The sequence below is a fragment of the Leptonychotes weddellii genome, chromosome 4 (assembly GCF_054177405.1).
Source record: "Leptonychotes weddellii isolate Sample4059 chromosome 4, ASM5417740v2, whole genome shotgun sequence".
In the NCBI taxonomy this organism is placed as follows: domain Eukaryota; kingdom Metazoa; phylum Chordata; class Mammalia; order Carnivora; family Phocidae; genus Leptonychotes; species Leptonychotes weddellii.
The window spans coordinates 91196700-91215617 of record NC_138372.1 but is presented as its reverse complement, the minus strand read 5'-3'; the positions used below and the strand labels follow the sequence as shown (position 1 = coordinate 91215617).

The 18918-nt window shown below is 35.9% G+C and overlaps 1 protein-coding gene across 6 annotated transcripts in view; it reads left to right on the top strand.

Annotated features, from left to right (window-relative positions):
- Window positions 1–18918, top strand: part of SPAG17 (sperm associated antigen 17) — a 218826-nt gene that overhangs the window by 90774 nt on the left and 109134 nt on the right. For all 6 annotated transcript variants that reach the window (XM_081815775.1, XM_081815773.1, XM_081815772.1 and 3 more), the window contains 3 exons: window positions 5436–5590; window positions 9762–9940; window positions 11966–12060. In XM_081815775.1, coding sequence (XP_081671901.1) covers window positions 5436–5590; window positions 9762–9940; window positions 11966–12060 — 429 coding nt within the window. The remainder of the gene's footprint in view (window positions 1–5435; window positions 5591–9761; window positions 9941–11965; window positions 12061–18918) is intronic.

The window sequence follows — 18918 nt, the reverse complement described above, 5'->3', positions numbered from 1 at the left end:
GAGTGCTGTGAATTGTGCAAGACTGTTGAATCTCAGATCTGTACCTCTGAAACAAATAATACATTATATGTTTAAAAAAAAAAGAAGATAGTAGGAAGGGAAAAATGAAGGGGGGAAATCGGAGGGGGAGATGAACCATGAGAGACTATGGACTTGAGAAACAAACTGAGGATTCTAGAGGGGAGGGGGGTGGGGGGATGGGTTAGCCTGGTGATGGGTATTAAAGAGGGCATGTACTGAATGGAGCACTGGGTGTTATAAGCAAACAGTGAATCATGGAACACTACATCAAAACTAATGATGTAATGTATGGTGATTAACATAACATAATAAAATAAAAAAATAAAAAATAAAAAATAAAATAGATGGCAGGTAAATTTGGGGAGCATTGGATGTTTGAGAACATCTTAATTCTACCCTTACATCTGAGTGACATTTATATAAAATGCTAAGTTAGAAGACATTTTCCCTGAAAATTTGAAGCCATTCCTCAGTAGTGTTCTAGCTTCTTGGATTGTCCTTGAGAAAATAAAAATGAAATTCTGATTCCTGATCAGTTGTTTGAGTCTGTTTTTTTTCTGCTCTCTGGAAGATTTTAAGATCTTCTGTTTGTTCCAGTGTTCTTGGTTTCCTGTTGCTGGTTCTATTTCCAAGTATCATACTGGTAAGCCTGGTACAATCCAGAAACTCCTGTCTTTATATTCTGGGAAATGTTCTACAGTCATTTCTCTGATCATCATCTCCTTTCCATTTTTTCTCTTCTTTCTTTCTGGAACTCCTGTTATTCTAGTGCTGGACTTCCTGGACTGATCTTCCAATTTGCTTACTTTTCCTCTCCTAATTTCCAATACCTGCCTTCTTGTTCTGGAGATATGGCTCAACTTTCACCCAGTTCTTCTACTGAGCCTTCTATTTCTGTTATCATCATGGTTAATTTCCTAAAGTTCTATTTATAATCGCAAATTACCTTTTTATAGCATCTTGTTCACATTCCCTGATACCATATCTTCTCATCTCTGTGAGAATGTTAAAGTCCTTTGTAGTCTTAGTGTTTTCTCCCTGCATTGTCTCTTTTTCCTCAAGTTTGTTTTGTTTTTTTCTCAAGTTTTTTGGGGTTTTTTTTTTGCGGGGGTCTTCATTTTTCATATTAGAGCATAATACCTAATGACATTTGCCCTTTTGTTCATGTTAATAATGAGACACTAAAAATACCATAGGAAGTGCTGCATGAGCTCAGGGCCATTTATTTGTCAATAAATGGATTTCATTTTGGGATATTTGGCTGGGTGGTTTCCTTGGGAGACCCATCAGTGTTGGTGTATTAGTCTGTACTCTTAAGCCATTTAGATTCTCCAGGGGAAAAAATCCTAAAATCCTAACCGAAAGACATTATTTATCTGTCAGGGATTTGGGAGCTGTTGGGGGGCAGGGAAGGCAGTTAGGCTCCTTGCCATTCAACCTCTAGATCTACATAGTTCAATGTGGTAACCACTAGTCACATGCAGCTTCCAAGTACTTGAAATGTAGTTGGTCCAAATTGAGATGCTCTGTAAGTTTGCTGTACTGTATATATATATATATATATATATATATAAAACTTATATAATATAATATATATAACTTATTATCATATATATTACAATGTATATCCTATATACTTGGTATGAGTATATATACCAAATTTCAAAGATTTAATATGAAAAAAGGTGATATATATCATTAACAATTTTTATATTGATTACATAGTGAAATGATAATATTTTTGACAGATTGGGTTAAACAAAATATATTTTTAAAATTAACTTTACCTGTTTCTTTTTACTTTTGAAGTGTGACTACTATAAAATTTAGAATTACACACATGGGTCACCTTATATTTCTTGGACATCAATTTATACTTTTATGAAATTCCTTTTTTTTCTGTAGTACATCTCTCCCTTGGCAGTGCCTAGGGTCCCCTTCTTTGAATCCACTGCATCATTCTGTAGGTAATAATCCTCCCTTTGTCTGCTAACGGGGGAGATGGGCAGCCACCCCATTGCTCAGAATCGTCAAGGGCTTCTGGGGGTCATAATAGCTTCTTAAAAATATTTTAATCTTCCTATTTTCAGTGCCACTTTCTCCCCACTCTCAGAGGTACCTAATACTGCCATTTCTTGAGCCTTTCTGCACTTCTGCACACAAGTAAGTTTACTTCTAACCTCTGGGAAATTAACCTTAGAATTTGGTTTTCTATGTCTGCTGTCAGTATCCGTTATCCTTCTGCTTTCCAGCTTCTAAAGTGTTGTCTTTGTCTCCTCTCCTGTGACCGTCAATTTCATGATATTAAAACCCAAAAATTTTACTGTTCTTTTAGTGATGTGTCAAGAAGCACATGTGTTTAATCTTTCATCTTTAACTGGACATTTATTTCAGACTTTATTTTTTTTTCAACTTGGCTCTGTCCTCACCATTCCATGAAGCTTCATGATCACTGTCCTGCCAGATCTAATGGACATTTATCTTTCTTCATCTTCCTTGACCTTTTAACAAGATCACAGAGCTGGTCACTTCACTGTGAAATACTCCTCACTCTCGGTTTCCAAGATGCCATACTATACTTCTCCTCAGTGCTGTGTTTGAAATTTTGTGGACCTAATGTCTAAATATCGAAATGCCTGGAGTCTCAGCCCTGAACCATCTTCTCTCTACTGTAAACATTCTTGTGATGATTTCATCTATATATATGACTTAATGCTAATGACTCCTAAAATTTTATCTTCCAAATGATTTCTCTCTGAGTTCCACACTAGAATACCTAACTCCAAATTCCACTTGAATTTCTGACAGGCATCTCAGCTTCAGTGTCTCAGATGAAGCTCATAATTTTCCCACCTAAGCATGATTCTCTCCTCACCCATCTCAGAAAGTATCACCTTCAAGCCAAAAGGCTAAGAGTCATCCTTTATCTCAGCTTTTCCTGTGTCCTGCATGCCTGATCCATCATCACACTTGGATGCCATCAAAGCTCCTCACCATCTCCACTGTTGCTACGTCAGTCCAGCTACCATCCTGTTGTTCTGCCGTAGGATCCTCCTAATCGTCAACCCCCACTTCTGCTCTTGCCCAATCCATTCTATGTATCAGATAGATACTCCATCAATTTCATCTTCTTAGGATATGTCTTTGAATCCAGGATGATCTATAAAAATCTTAATCAGATCTTAAAGGAAAATCTTCTTTTGTTCACTTTTGTTTTCCTAGAACCTACACAGTACCTGCCACATAGTAGGTATTTTTTTTAACTGAAGTATAATTAACATACAGTGCTATATTAGTTTCAGCTGTAAAATATAATGATTCAACTATTCTATACATTTCTCCATGCTCATCACAGTAAATGCCCTCTTAATCCCCCCACCCACCCCCCCTCTGGGTAACCACCAGTTTTCTCTCTGTATTTAAGAATCTGTTCTTTTGTTTGTCTCTTTTTTCTGTTTATTTGTTTTGCTTTGTAAATTCTCCATATGAGTGAAATCATACGGTATTTGTCTTTCTCTGACTGTCTTATTTCATTTAGCATTATACCCTCCAGATCCATCCATGTTACTGCAAATGGCAAGAGTTCAATCTTTTGTATGTCTGAGTAATATTTAATTATATATATATGCAATAAATATATATTTAATTGTATATATAGTATATATACTATAGTATTGTATATATAGTATACATTATATATTTATTTATATATATCTATATATGTATATCTATATCTATCTATCTATATATATCACATCTTCTTTATCCATTCACTTATGGTTGAACATTTGGGTTGCCTCCATATCTTTTTTTTTAAGATTTTTATTTATTTATTTTGAGAGAGAGAACGAGCCTGAGCAGAGGGGAGGGGCAGAGGGAGAGAGAGAAGCAGGCTCCCTGCTGAACAGGGAGCCCTATGCAGGACTCAATCCCAAGACCCCAGGATCATGACCTGAGCTGAAGACAGACACTTAACCAACTGAGCCACCCAGGTGCCCGGTTGCCTCTGTATCTTGGCTATTGTGAATAATGCTGCAATAAGTATGTGTTTATTTTTAATTTAAAAAAACTATTATTATGGCACCACCAATATTAATATAGACTAATAGGTAAAAGCCAAATAGTAAAAAAAAAGAAGAGGAAAGATATTATATGAAAACTTGTCAAGCACTGATTGAGAGCAACTATAACTCTGAGAAACTTAGTGCTGTAAATTCTAGCAGCCGAAGTAAATATGAAAACAAATTTTGCAGAGCTCTCTAATGGAAAGAAGGATATATATTCATCGGAAATGAACATATTTGGTTTGCGGGTTTAAAGTCTAAAAGGAATTTGCTTTTCCAAAAAATAAGTAATGGATAGTACCCTCTGTAACAAAAACAAACAAAAGCAATTCACGCAAAAATATTCACCACATGTGTATTTCTGGTATTACTTCTCAGGGAACAGATGTAAAAGTTTAAATGCCACTCCATAAAGACTCTCATACAGGGGACTAGATTGGGGAAGTCAATGTATTATTTTGGTAATGCTACCAGTGTAAAATTGAAAGCAAAAGTAAAACAGTCCTTTCCTAACATGATGTGCAATTCTATGACTTCAGATCACCCAAAGAGTAGAAAACTGAAAGTTCCTACATGAGATTGATGTTGAAAACGAAAACAAAACAACAACCCACAGCTATCTAATTTATTTTCCTGTGACCATGTTTCCTTATGTTGATTAGCAGTGAAATGGAAGCAGGACACAAGTGTGCCTGCCCTCTCTGCCCCTCTATTGGTAGCTGCAATTGCAGGGCATGCTGAGGGTGGAATGTTTTAGAAAAGGCCAGGGGTAGAAGTCATTTGGAACAGTATGTGTGAGAAAGACTACTCACTTCGTTTCTCTCTACTACAGCTTGGTATAGTGGAGAGCACTCTTTGGAATGCAAAAATGGTGACATTTGGACTGATGTGAGCACTGGCCCTAGAACTTATGAGCTCTGTGTTGTTGGACGAATCTCTTATCCTCTCGCAGCCCCAATTTCCACTGAAAAATGAGGATTTTAGTAGTTTGAAATGGGAAAAATAATTGTACCTATTGATCTGGGGATTTTAATGATGATAAAATGAAATGATCTGTTTGAAGGCATGGGAAATGTTAAATAACTGCTTGACTTAATTATTATCCCCTAGCCTTAATAAAAAAACATTTGAGCAAATTCCTCTATGCCTGGAACCTAGTATCTGTTTTCCTATAAGAGTTGCTGAATTCAGCTCCAAAAAAAAAATCTACCACTTATGTTCTCACGAACAGTGAGACTAACAGTGTAGAAATAAAAAGAGGAAGATAAGGGGGCTGAGATATGCCCTAGCAGGAGACCCTTCCTCTGGGGTTGGAGGGGAGACACAACAAAGCAAATATTTTGATTTCAGGTTCTTCAAGAAGCCAACCAGCAATACAGGTGGATTGATTCTTATTACCATACCCAGGACAACTCTCTACTTTTAGTCTTTCATAATCCAATGAATATACAACATATGCATTGTGAACATTGGAATATTGCTCTTCACTCCAATGTTGGATTCAGGTAACCAACTTAGTTTAGTTAATAGCTATCTTAGTTTAGTTAGCTTGTTAGTTACTTAGTTACTTGGTTTTTAGTTCCTTAGTCTAAGCAAGGTCAAAGTCAAAGAAAACTTCAATTTAGTTCACCAAGTTGAATGTTTGAAACGTACCAGCCACTGTGATAAGCACCAAGCTATACCACTAAAGAAGACAGTCATCATTCCTGGACCAGTTAAGTCTAATGAGGATACTATTACCTTACACTTGATTTATTTAGGTTCTAATAAAACTGCGTCTGAAAGATTTCAAGTAGAAACTATAAAACATGACATTCTGCATGCTGATTTTGGGTAACTCCACTTGATCTGGGGAAGACTCAAAAGTAGGGCAACTGAGTGACTTATCAACACACAGCCAGTCGCTCAGCAAACTGAGACCTCTAAGAATCAGTGATTTTTTTTTCTTCCAAGCTCCTTAATTATTTCTTCATGATCTTAAAGCTTTGTTCTCCCTTCTCAGTAATGATGAGAATATTTCATTATTTTTTTTCACTGCTGGTTAATATATATCCAGTATTTATTATTTGTACAGCATTGTTTTAGCTTAAAAGGATACAGAAAGATAGAGAATGGACTTACAGAATAACTGGGGGAACAGGTCCTGTGCTAATCCTTTGCTTACATATACAGCTTACGTAATATAGTGCATTATTTTGGGAAGGGTAGGAACACTTCACATGGAAAACCATTTAGAGATAGTGGCTCCTTGGGGGCTGGATGGCAGGGCCCAATGGGAGAGATGATAGTGTGAAAAGATGAAGAACAGATTATCTACAACCTTTGCAGTTCTTCTAAAGTTAATCTTCTATTCAGGATTTCTATTTCTTCTTCAATTACTTTTGGTAATTTACATTGTTCTACAACTTCATGCATGACATTTGGATTTTGGATGTCTGTTAGAATAAAATCAAACATTATTCTCATGTTCAAATGTCCATTCGAGACAGATGTATTAGTGTCTGTCTTTATGATTATAATTTTGTCTGTTTCTCCTGTCAGTTTTGCATGTGTACTGTGTGTATATGTGTGTATGTTTAAATTTATTTTTGAATCTGTATTTTTAGAAGCATTCTTCTTAATGCATTGTAAGTTTTAGCAACATTTTAAAATGTCCCTCTTGTTCCCTTGAATGCTTTTGACCTTGAATTTCACCATGTTTGATTGGAGTCTCTTTTATATAAAAAATTACTGATGTAACTTTCTCAATCATTTTATGTGTCAACTAGGAATTATGTTTCACAATATTAATAGAAAACTGACTACAGTGGTTAAACTAATAAGGGGATTATTTTTCTTCTGTAGTGAGAAATCTGGACTTGGGCAGTGTCTCGGGGATAGTGCAGCTACTCACCAGAGTCATCAAGGATCTGGACCTTTTCCGGCTTCCTAGCCAGCCATCTGCCACCCTTTTATTTTTCTGCATCATTTTGATTTGTAGCTAAATGTCTTTTAAATATCAGCTTGGATTTTTTCAGCTACTCTGAGAGCCTCTGTCTTTTAAAAGATTTTAGTAATAATTAATAACAATATTTTAAAACTTTTTATTTTATTTTATTTTTTATTTACTTTTTTTAAAGATTTTATTTATTTATTTGAGAGAAAAAGTAGGAGAGACAGTGAGAGAGTACGAGCTGGGAGGAGAGGGAGAAGCGGGCTTCCTGCAGAGCAAGGAACCTAATGCAGGACTCAATCCTAGGGCCCTGGGATCATGACCAGAGCCGAAGGCAGACACTTAACCAACTGAGCCACCCAGGCACCCATTTTTTTAAAGATTTTATTTATTTGAGAGAGACAGACAGTGAGAGAGAGATCATGAACGGGGGGAAGGGTAGAGGGAGAAGCAGACTCCCTGCTGAGCAGGGAGACCAATATGGGACTCGATCTCAGGACTCTGGATCATGACCTGAACTGAAGGCAGATGCTTAACCAACTGAGCCACCCAGGTGCCCCTATTTTATTTTATTTTATTTATTTTATTTTATTTTGAGAGAGAAAGAGATAGCACAGAAGTATTGGGGGAGGAGCAGAGGGAGAGAGAATCTTAAGCAGGCTCCATGCCCAGCTCAGAGCCCAGTGGGGGCTCTATCTCATGTCCCTGAGATCACAACCTGAGCCAAAATCAAGAGTCAGATGTCTGTCTGACTGAGCCACCCACGTGCCCCTAAAACTTTGTATTTTAAAGAATTAATCTATTCACTTCTATTTTTATCAATAATGTCTTTGGCCTCATTCTTAGCATTTAATAAGCATATTTCTACTTTAGGATTAATAATCCCTTTTCTTCCTTTTGTTGGATCGAATTTTTAGTTCATTCTTAGTGTGTGATGTTTTTAAAGTTATACATTCTGTTTGTATCCTTCTAGAGGTTATCCTTTTAAATCAGATATTTAAATATTTTATATCAAAATTGGAGTTAATGAGTATTAATATCATTTCACAGAAAATGTTAAAATTTTTAACATATTTCCACTTACTCCCAACTAATAGCCTACCTCCATTTTGAAATTTTATTTCCAAATTTTATTTCCAATTATTAAGTAATATTTTTTAATCACAGACAAGTAACACAAATAATTATTTACATTTAATTACAAATTGTACTGTTTTTTTCCTCAGCCCTTTTATTTATATCCCATGTTGTCTTCTTTCTTGAATTTATTTTTTCAGTGCAGCTGGAGTACATTTGTGAGTAATTCTTTCAGAAAGTATCTGTGGCTGGTGAATTCCTGAATCATTGCATGCTGAAATATTCTCTATTTTGTCATCTCATTTGAATACTGATTTGGCTGTGTTCCCTCATCATAGAAAAATAGCAAGAACTCTAGGTTTTGTTTGAAAAGCAGACTCACTGAAAGGTTCTGAACTGGAGAGAGACATGATCTGACTTAAGAATGAAGAGAATCTCTCTGATGACTGTGTTGAGAATAGACTACAGGGCGTCAAGAGTAGGGACATGGAGACTGGTTGGGAGGCTACTGCAGCCATCCTAGCAAGAGGTGATGGTGGCTTAAACCAGGAAAATAACAGTGAAGTAAGTGAGAAGTGATTAGATTTTGAATGTATTTTAAATATGTGTTTTAAAAAATCATTTGGGTCTCCCAACAGATTGGAAGGGGAGTATGAGAAAATAAGAGTGGTCAAGGATGCCTTCAGGGCATTTGGGTTGATCAACTAGAAGTATAGACTTGCCATCAGCTAAGATGCCAAAAGGCTTGACCTTGACAGGGCAGTTTGGAGAGGAAGATCAGTCAGTTTGGGAACAGGTTGAGTTTGAGATGTCTTTGCCCTTCCCAATGAAGATGTTGCATACCCATAACTCATAGTCTACAGTTTTCAGTTTATTTCTTTAAAAGGGATCAAGAATGAAAGAAAATTGTGAAATAACCTGAGTATAGAATCCCTCTAATTTTATTTTTCAAGCCTTAGGCCTTACTTTCACACAATTTGACAATAACTAATCTTGATTGTCAAACCTAAATATTTCAAATTATTTCCTCAGAAACAACTCTCTCAGGACATTCATATGTTATAAGTATACATAATATTTCATTAAAAATAAGTACAATCATCAGCATAAATAGAATGAATGAGTTTGGGAACAGATATGACCGACTCCTGGTGAACAACAACTGGCTGGTGCGAGCCTAAGTGCACAAGCAGTGTAGGGCACAGTATTTAGGGTGTGGAAATTTGCAGGCCAGTAAGTTTTATAGAAAGACTGGAGCATTTCAATTAATCCAGTGAGTCATTAGCTGTCATCAATTAAAAGAGTTTCTATTATGCTATAAAATTTCCTTAAAAAGAGATTGCACCATATTACTCTCCAGTTAACAGTGTTGAGAGTATCAGATTTTTTAATCTTCTACTGGGCTGGAAACATCTCATTTTTAAATTTGTATGTCTTTAATTGTGGATGAAGTTGGCATTTTTCATATGCTCACTGGATATTTGTATTTGACTACTTTGTACAAATTACATCTAGGATATATCTGAGTCTATTGCATTTGTTACATGGGCAATTTAGGATCAGTTCATTTTTGAAAAGTTCATTTGCACAGTTGGTATCTTTAGTATTGATTGATTATAATTAATAGTAACTCAATTGTCATTTGCTCTTTTTTGCTTTTTTTAAAGGAATTATTTGGAACTTGTGGCAAAATCCATTCAAGATTGGATCGTAAAAGAAGAAGCCATATATCAGGAATCTAAAATGGCTGAGGAAATCACTAGGACGAAGGCTGAGCTGGAATTGAAATCTGCTGGTGCCAAAATCACTTCTCCTGGCAAAATTAATGCTGTTAAAAAATCTAAAAGTAAGTAACTGGTTGAACTTACATGTAAAGTCCAAAGACATCCTCCTATTTGTTAATGTAATCAAGACTGGATACTTAAATATTAAAAAGAGTTCCCTATAAATTTCTGTGACTCTTTACTTTCTCTAAAAAATAGAATAGCTGCATTCCAAATATGATGAGGTTGATGATGGGATAATGGAATATTTGTCTTATATTGATGCCACTTCCTGCCAGACCTAGAAGATTCGATCTGTCCTGCAGATTAAATGTAATGTTAGGGAAATGCCAGATGTCTTTATTTTGGCAGGGTTGATAGGTTCAGCTATCTAGGATTTATTGATAATATATGAGGCAAATTCAGAGTCAGTATCTCTCCATTAGAAAAGTGAGATTAAACCAAGTGAGATTAAAACAAGACCTTTCTTAGAAGAGCAAGCAGAAGAGTCCCAAGACTAATTGGGGGTAGGAACCTAAAAATAAAGGGAAAAAGAATTCTTGGGGGCTTTTGACAGGCACTTGACAGGATTTGGGATCAATACATACATTTATTTTTGTTCATTTCCATGGCTTTGATGTTGTTGGGGAAGGGAAAGAGGGTGAAAAAAAAAAAGAGGAAGGGTACTTGATAAAGAAGTAAAGCAATGAGGGAACTTGTCTGGAAAATAGGGATAGCTCACTAGGTTCATGCATAGGTAATGTTTTCCATGTTAATAACATTCATTATTTCTGATAGCAAAAGTTGAGAGTGATTTCTCGTAAAAAAGCAAAGCTATATATTTTCCAAAGATTTTGCAACTTCTGTAAATTACCAAAGGAATTTGTGCTGGCTTGATTTTTAAAATAAAAATTAGAGGGGCGCCTGGGTGGCTCAGTCGTTAAGCGTCTGCCTTCGGCTCAGGTCATGGTCCCAGGGTCCTGGGATCGAGCCCCGCATCGGGCTCCCTGCTCCGCGGGAAGCCTGCTTCTCCCTCTCCCACTCGCCCTGCTTGTGTTCCCTCTCTCGCTCTATCTCTGTCTGTCAAATAAATAAATAAAATCTTTAAAAAATAAAATAAATAAAATTAAATAAAATAAAAATTAGAAAGCCAAGTTGGTAATGAATCAGTCACCATCCACCAAAATGCTTATATAATCAATCCATCTATCAGCCTGGGCTTCCTCCTGATAGTGCCTGGAATGATGGATGGGGACTATATAAAAAAGAGAGGTAGGGCCACCCTCTCACAATAGAGTCTAGGGCCACACTTGTCTATGAGCAGGAAAAATTGTGGGTTGACTCCCTTTTCTTTATTCTGCTTCTGAACAGAATCAAAAGCTTAATTACCATCTAGATGCCTGGGGGAAATCCAGATAATGGTCAGTTTGGGATGGGAACACACTTGGTAGGTATTGCATTCAGTTTGAGACCTTTTAAGTCAGGAAAATTGAAAATCTTCAAAATGGAACGACTATAATGGCAAGAGCAGGGCTTCAATATAAGTTAGATTTGTTCTGTGTGGTCTTTTAAGGGGTTAAACTAGGATTAATTAGGTTAAAGCTGTAGGGAAAGAGAGACCACTTCAATTAAAGCTTCAAGGTCGCAACACAGTGAGGATGGAATGCACTGCTTCCACCAACAACAAGGACGAGGACAATGGTGACTTCCTCATCTCTGGAGGAGCTCAGTTCCACTTCAGACATCCACTCTGGAGACAGCGAGAAAGAGTGAGGAATGAATGAATGGAGAGTTGGACTTGATAGCCTTTAAGATCCCCTATAATCCAGGGCACCTGGGTGGCTCAAATGGTTAAGCGTCTGCCTTCTGCTCAGGTCATGATCCCAGGATCCTGGGATCGAGTCCTGCATCAGGCTCCCTGCTAGGCGGGGAGCCCGCTTCTCTCTCTGCCTCTGTCTCTCTGACTCTCATGAATAAATAAATAAAACATTTTAAAAAAAAAAAACAAAAACACCATTCTTAAGATCCTCTATAATCCAGAAATTTGGTACTTCTATGAAACTTTGTTGTAGAGAGTTACTAAGAAGTTTAATTTTCTCTGGTTATAGGTAACAAAGGAATGAGCAAAACGGAGATAGTGGATCAAGAAAAAGAAAAAGAGAAGGAAATCAAGATTCCTTTCATTTTAGAAGGCTCTCTCAAGGTAATTCAAGGAAAGGCAAATGACACTGAATCATTACAAATTCAAATTTATTGTGTGGTAGAGGGTTGGTGTGGTGTAACAGAAGTGATCTTTTTAACTAAACTCTCAGAAATAATTGAATCTGCAATGAAAAAGCAGTCTCTCCACCGATCTGTCTCCTTCTCCAGGTGATAAACCTTTAAAGGACTCTTTGTCATTCATTTTTATATAACCAAAATCCAGGGCAGTGCCTTGTTCATACTTAGTATACTGTCTGTTTCTGTTGCAGGTGTTTGGTTTTTGTTTCCAATTTTTAATCGGAATTTTAATTACAAAATTGATATATGGCTTATAATAAATCAAAATTACTTTGGCTCTTCTAAGCCCCTGAAAATAAGAAATAATAACGATTTGGTATGCTCTTTACTCATACATGCAAGCATGCACAAATATAAAGAAGGTCTTCATTTGTTTGGTTTTGATTTAGATTGGTATTTTTTTTTTCTACTCTGCCACATACCTTTTTTTCTTAGCAACATATCATGACTATCACTTCCAGATAATATCTAGAGATCTAATTATTTTCATAGCAATATTATTAGTCTATAATTTGGATATATGTAAAGTATTAAACAATTTCCTTATTAATAAGTGTCATTTATGTTTCTATTTATACAGAAATATTTTACTTTTATGTAGTCAGATCAATCATTTTTGGCCAAAATTTGAAAGACATAATACCACATTTTGGCAAGGATGTGAAGCAAATTGAATTCTCATACACTGCTGATTGAAATATAAGTGGGCACTTCTACTTTGGAAAACTGGACGTACCTATTAAAATCAAGCATACAATTTCTTTTTAACCTAATAATTCCACTCCTGGGTATATACCTAATAAAAATGCTTGCATGTATGCACCAAGACACATGGACAAAGTTGTTCTTGCAGCATTATTTTTTAATTCTCCCAAACTAGAAACATTCAAATATTCATCAGTGGAGTGCCTAGTATGGTTCAGCCATACAATGAAATACTGGTGAAGCTTTGGGAATGAATGACCAACAGCTACACCCAGAAATATGGATGAATCTCACAAACATCATATTGAGCACAAGAAAAGAGAATGAAACTAATATATCCATTATGTATGGTTTCATTTACATAAAGCTTAAAAACACACAAAACTAAGCTGAAGTATTGCAAATTAGCATAATGGCTGCCTTTAGGACAGTAGAAATAGGAAGTGATCGGAAAGAAGCCTGAGGAGGGCTTCAGAGGAGTTGGAAGTAGTCTGTTTCTTGACCTGGTGGTGGTTACAGGAGCATTTACTTGGTGATAATTCATTCAGCTATTCAGTTAGGATTTATGCTGTTTTTGTATGCATGTTATAGCTTCTCCAAAAAAAATTTTTTTTTAAATCTGTCATTCTTTTTATGGTTTCAGGGCTTATAACAGAATGATTCCACCTTGATTTTACATCAATTTTCCTGTACTCTCTTAGAATATTTTCATCATATATTTTTTTATATTTAGATATCAAATCTACTTGAAATTCATTTTTTATAGTATAATGAAAGGGGTTTTTTCTTTGCCCACATGGATTGTCATTTTACTAGTACCACTTTATTAAATGTAACATTAATCACCTCCCCACACACCACAACTGAATTGGAATGTTGACTATATAACATAATAGGTACTTATTTATTTATTTTTATTTTTGTGACTTACTTATTTTATACATGGAAATTTGTACCTCTTAAACCCCTTCACCCATTTATTTTTTTGGATCCATTTTTTAATGCTGTATTCTGTTTCAGTCACCTTCTTAATTGTTCCTTTGCAAGCACCATACTATTTTAATTACAATAGCTTTGTTGTAAGCTTAAATATCAGGTAGGCAAGAGCTGACTTCCACACTCCCATCAGTATGCAGTAAACCTCAAAACAAAGTAGGTTTATATTGGTGAGCCTCCCTGGCTTCTTGGTCTTACTGGTAAAAATAATTACATGCCAAATCTTAGGTTTATTATTTGTTGCTGCTTAATTTTATTAAATTTTAAAAATGTATGTTGGTTTTCCTCCTTTATTTTATTGATATATTGAATTATGGAGATTTATTTAACAATATGAATAAACTTTGCATTTTTAAAACAAACTCCTCTTCAATATTTCCTAAAATTTTGTCCTCATCCCACATAATGACATATTTATAATTGCCTAGGGGTCTCTGGGGAGAAGAGAGACTTAAAATACAGATACTTTTACTCCATCTTAATTGCATCTTCTTGAGTAGAATTTAGGAATTTTAATTTTTAATAAGCTCCTAGAACCACTTTTATGCACATTATAGATTAAGAATTATAACACATTTTTTTCATGGTATGTTATTATTTTACTAAACAACTGGGTCTGGTCTGATACTATTTTATCTAGATTTTTTGTGTCCATGATAAATGAAATTAGTCTATAGACTTTCACGTTGTTATTAACAAGAATCAGTATTAAGGTTAGTTTGGCTTGAAAATAAATTAAGGAAGGGTTTTTACTTGGAGGAGGGAAGATGGCAGAAAGAGTAGGGGACTGTAGTTTCATCTGGTCCCTTGAATTCAGCTAGATATCTATCAAATTATTCTGAACACCTGTGAATTCAACCTGAGATCTAAGAAAAGAATTGCTGCAATTCAGCAAATAGAAAATTGACCACTTTCTGCAAGGTAGGAGGTGTGGAGAAGTGAATCTAAGGGGATATATTGGAAGACAAACTGCAGGGAGAGGGAGCCTCTGTAAGCCAGCTACTGGAAAGTGATATAGCAATGGAGTACAAAACTGGAACTCTTAAAAGTCTGCTCCACTGAGGGACGCCCCTGCCTGAAAGATGCTCAGGTGGTGAAGGAGAGCAGAATCCTAGGTGGGACAGTGTGGTCTCAGGATCCCCACAGTCACAGAAAGAATGGGGGTGCCCGAGTGTGGCAAAGTTCCCAAGCATTGGAGCAGGGAAGCAGACTACATTCAGTGAGCCTGGGAGTGGGCTCTCAGCTCAGTGTTGCCATAATTGTGAACCCCAGCACAACTGGGCAACCACTCTCCAAGGAAGGGCCCAGCAAGTGGCAGAACCGCTGTGAGGACCTCCTCCTTCCTCTTGGAGGAGCAGCATGGATGTGCACAGGATCAGGCAAGCACAGTGACCCTCCTCCTCCACCCAGGAGGATTGGTGCAGGTTTGCACCTTAGGAGTCTTCAGAGTTTGGCACACACAAAAGTAACTGAGTACTTTTTCCTGAGGGCAAACTGAAGTGTGGGGGCCATGATAATTCAGCTCTGGGGCTGGAGATTGGGTGGCTGCCATTTTTTTTTCCATCCTCTAAAGCTGAGGGGAAAGCCTTCAGGGAACAAAAGCTACATAGAGCAATCTGATGCAGCTTACACTGAGCCTGGCCCCCTGGCAAGGGGCAGTGCAACTCTACCCAGGCAAAGACACTGGAGAATCAAGGCAAAAGACCCCACCTGCCAGCAGGAACCAGCAGGAACATCAGGCTAAAGCAAGTTTATGGATCACACAGAATGGAAATCTCCTGTACTAGGGGAAAATAGTATATAGAATTCGAGGTTTCATCTCATGATTCTTTAGTCGTTCAATTTAAAATTCTTTTTCTTTTTTTTTTCCTGTCCAACTAGTTTCTTATTTTATCAACTCTTTTTTAAGTCTTTTCTAAATTTTCAGTTTTACATTTATAATTTATATTCTTCATTTTTTGCTTCCTTTCACTGTATTCAATTTTATTTATATATATGAGTTTTTATATATACATTTATATGAGTTATTTATATATATGAGATATATATATGAGTTATTTATATATAAAGATATTATATTAATATATAAATTATATATTAATATAATATATTTATATTTATATATAATATATATAATATTATATATAATATATATTATATATAAATATATTAATATAAATATATATATTTATATATAAAAATATATATATGAGTTTTTCTTTCTTTACAATTTTGGGATTTAGTGTCTTCTAATAGACCAAAATACATCTAGGACTAACTGGATCACCCCGTTTTGTCCACCTGTGAGATTATATTCTTTTTTATATCCTTTTTTTTTTTTTTTTGGTTTCCTATCTCTTTGGATTTGTCTAGTGTATATTTCGCTGGGGTCATGGCTAATATTTTTTATTTTGTTCACTCACTCATATATTCTTCTCTGGACAAAATAACTAGAAAGCAAAGTTCACAAAAAAAGAAAGAACCAGAGGTAATACTCTCTGCCATAGATTTAATTGATATGGATATAATTAAGATGTCAGAACTAGAATTCAAAATGATTATAAAGATACTAGCTGGACTTGAAAAAAGCATAACTAGAGAATCCCTTACTACAGAAATAAGAGAACTAAAATCTAATCAGGCCAAAATTAAAAATGCTTTAACTAAGATGTACTCTAAAGTGGACACTCTTAACAGCTAGGGTAAATGTGGCAGAAAAGAGATTCAGTGACATAGAAGACAAACGATGGAAAGTAAGGAAGCTGAGGAAAAGAGAGAAAAACAACTACTAGATCATGAAGGGAGCATTTGAGAAATGAGTGATACCATAAAGCAAAAAATACTAGAATTATTGGGGTCCAAGAGTAAGAGGAATGAGAGAGAGAGAGGGACAGAAGGTATATTTGAGCAAACCATAGCTGAGAACTTCCCTAATCTGAGAAAGAAAACAAGCATTCAAGTCCAAGAGGCACAGAAAACCCCCCTCAAAATCAATAAAAATAAATCAACACCCCGACATATTATAGGAAAGCTTGTAAATGTCAGAGATAAAGAGAAAATCCTGAAAGCAGCTCAAAACAAGAGGTCCTTAACCTACAAGGGTAGAAACATTAGACTGCCAGCAGACCTCTCCACAGAGACCTGGTAGGCCAAAAAGAACTGGCATGATATACTCAGGGTACTAAATGAGAAAAATATGCAGCCAAGAATAGTTTATCCAGCTAGTATGTCATTCAAAATAGAAAGACTGATAAAAATCTTCCAGGACAAACAGAAACTAAAAGAATTTGTGATCACCAACCCCCCTACAAGAAATATGAAAGGGGATCCTCTAAACAAAGAGAGAACCCAAAAGTAACATAGACCAGAAAGGAACAGAGACAATATACAGTAACAGTTCCTTTTCAAGTAATACAATGGCACTAAATTCATATCTTCCAATAAGTACTCTGAATGTAAATGGGCTAAATGCCCCAATCAAAAGACACAGGGTATCAGATTTGATAAAAAAGCAAGACCCATCCATATGGTGTCTATAAGAGATTCATTTTAGACCCAAAGACACCTCCAGATTGAAAGTGAAGGAGTGGAGAACCATTTATCATGCTAATGGACATCAAAAGAAAGGTGGGCTAGCAATCCTTATATCAGACAAATTAGATTTCAAACCAAAGACTGTAGTAAGGGATGAAGAGGGACACTATATCATACTTAAAGGGTCTATTCAACAAGAAGATTTAACAATTATAAATATTTATGCTCCTAACTTGGCAGAAGCCAGTTATATAAGCCAAATAATAACAAAATTAAAGAAACCCTGATAATAATAAAATAATAGTAGGGGACTTTAACACCACACTCACTGCAATGGACAGATCATCTAAGCAGAAGATCAACAAGGAAAAAGGGCTTTGAATAACACACTGGACCAGATGGACTTCAGAGATACATTCAGAACATTCCATCTGAAAGCAACAGAATAAACATTCTTTTTGAGTGACCATGGAACATTCTCCAGAATAGGTCCCATACTGGGTCACAAATCAGGTCTCAACTGGTACCAAAAGATTGGGATAATTCCCTGCATATTTTCAGACTACAATACTTTGAAACTGGAACTCAACCACAACAGGAAATATGGAAAGAACTCAAATCCATGGAGGCTAAAGAGCATCCTACTAAAGAATGAATGGGTCAACCAGGAAATTAAAGAAGAATTTTAAAAATTCATAAAAACAAATGAAAATGGAAACACAACTGTTCAAAATCTTTGGGATGCAGCAGAGGCGGTCCTAAGAGGGAAATACATAGCAATACAAGACTTTCTCAAAAAACAAGAAAGGTCTCAAATACACAACCCCACCTTACATCTAAAGGAGCTGGAGAAAGAACAGCAAATAAAGCCTAAACCCAGCAGGGTATGAGAAATAATAAAGATCAGAGCAGAAATCAATGAAATAGAATCCAAAAGAACAGTAGAACAGATCAATGAAACTAGAAAATAGTTCTTTGAAAGGACTGATAAGATAGATAAAACCCTGGCCAGACTTATCAAAAAGAAAAGAGAAAGGACCCAAATTAATAAAATCATGTATGAAAGAGGAGAGATCACAACAAACACCACAGAAATACAAACAATTATGACAACATACTATGAGTAAATATATGCCAACAAATTAGGCAATCTGGAAGAAATGGATGCATTCCTGGAGACATATAAACTACCAAAACTGAAACAGGAAGAAATAGAAAACCTGAACAGACCCACAACCAGCAAGGAAATTGAAGCTGTAATCAAAAATCTCTCAACAAACAAGAGTGCAGGGCCGGATGGCTTCCCAGGGGAATTCTACCAAACATTTCAAGAAGAATTAATACCTATTCTTCTGAAGTTCTTTCAAAAAACTAGAAATGGGTGGAAAATTTCCAAACTCATTCTCTGAGGCCAGCATTACCTTGATCCCAAAACCAGACAAAGACCCCACCAAAAAGGAGAATTACAGACCAATATCCCTGATGAGCATGGATGCCAAAATTCTCACCAAGATACTAGCTAATAGGATCCAACAGTACATGAAAA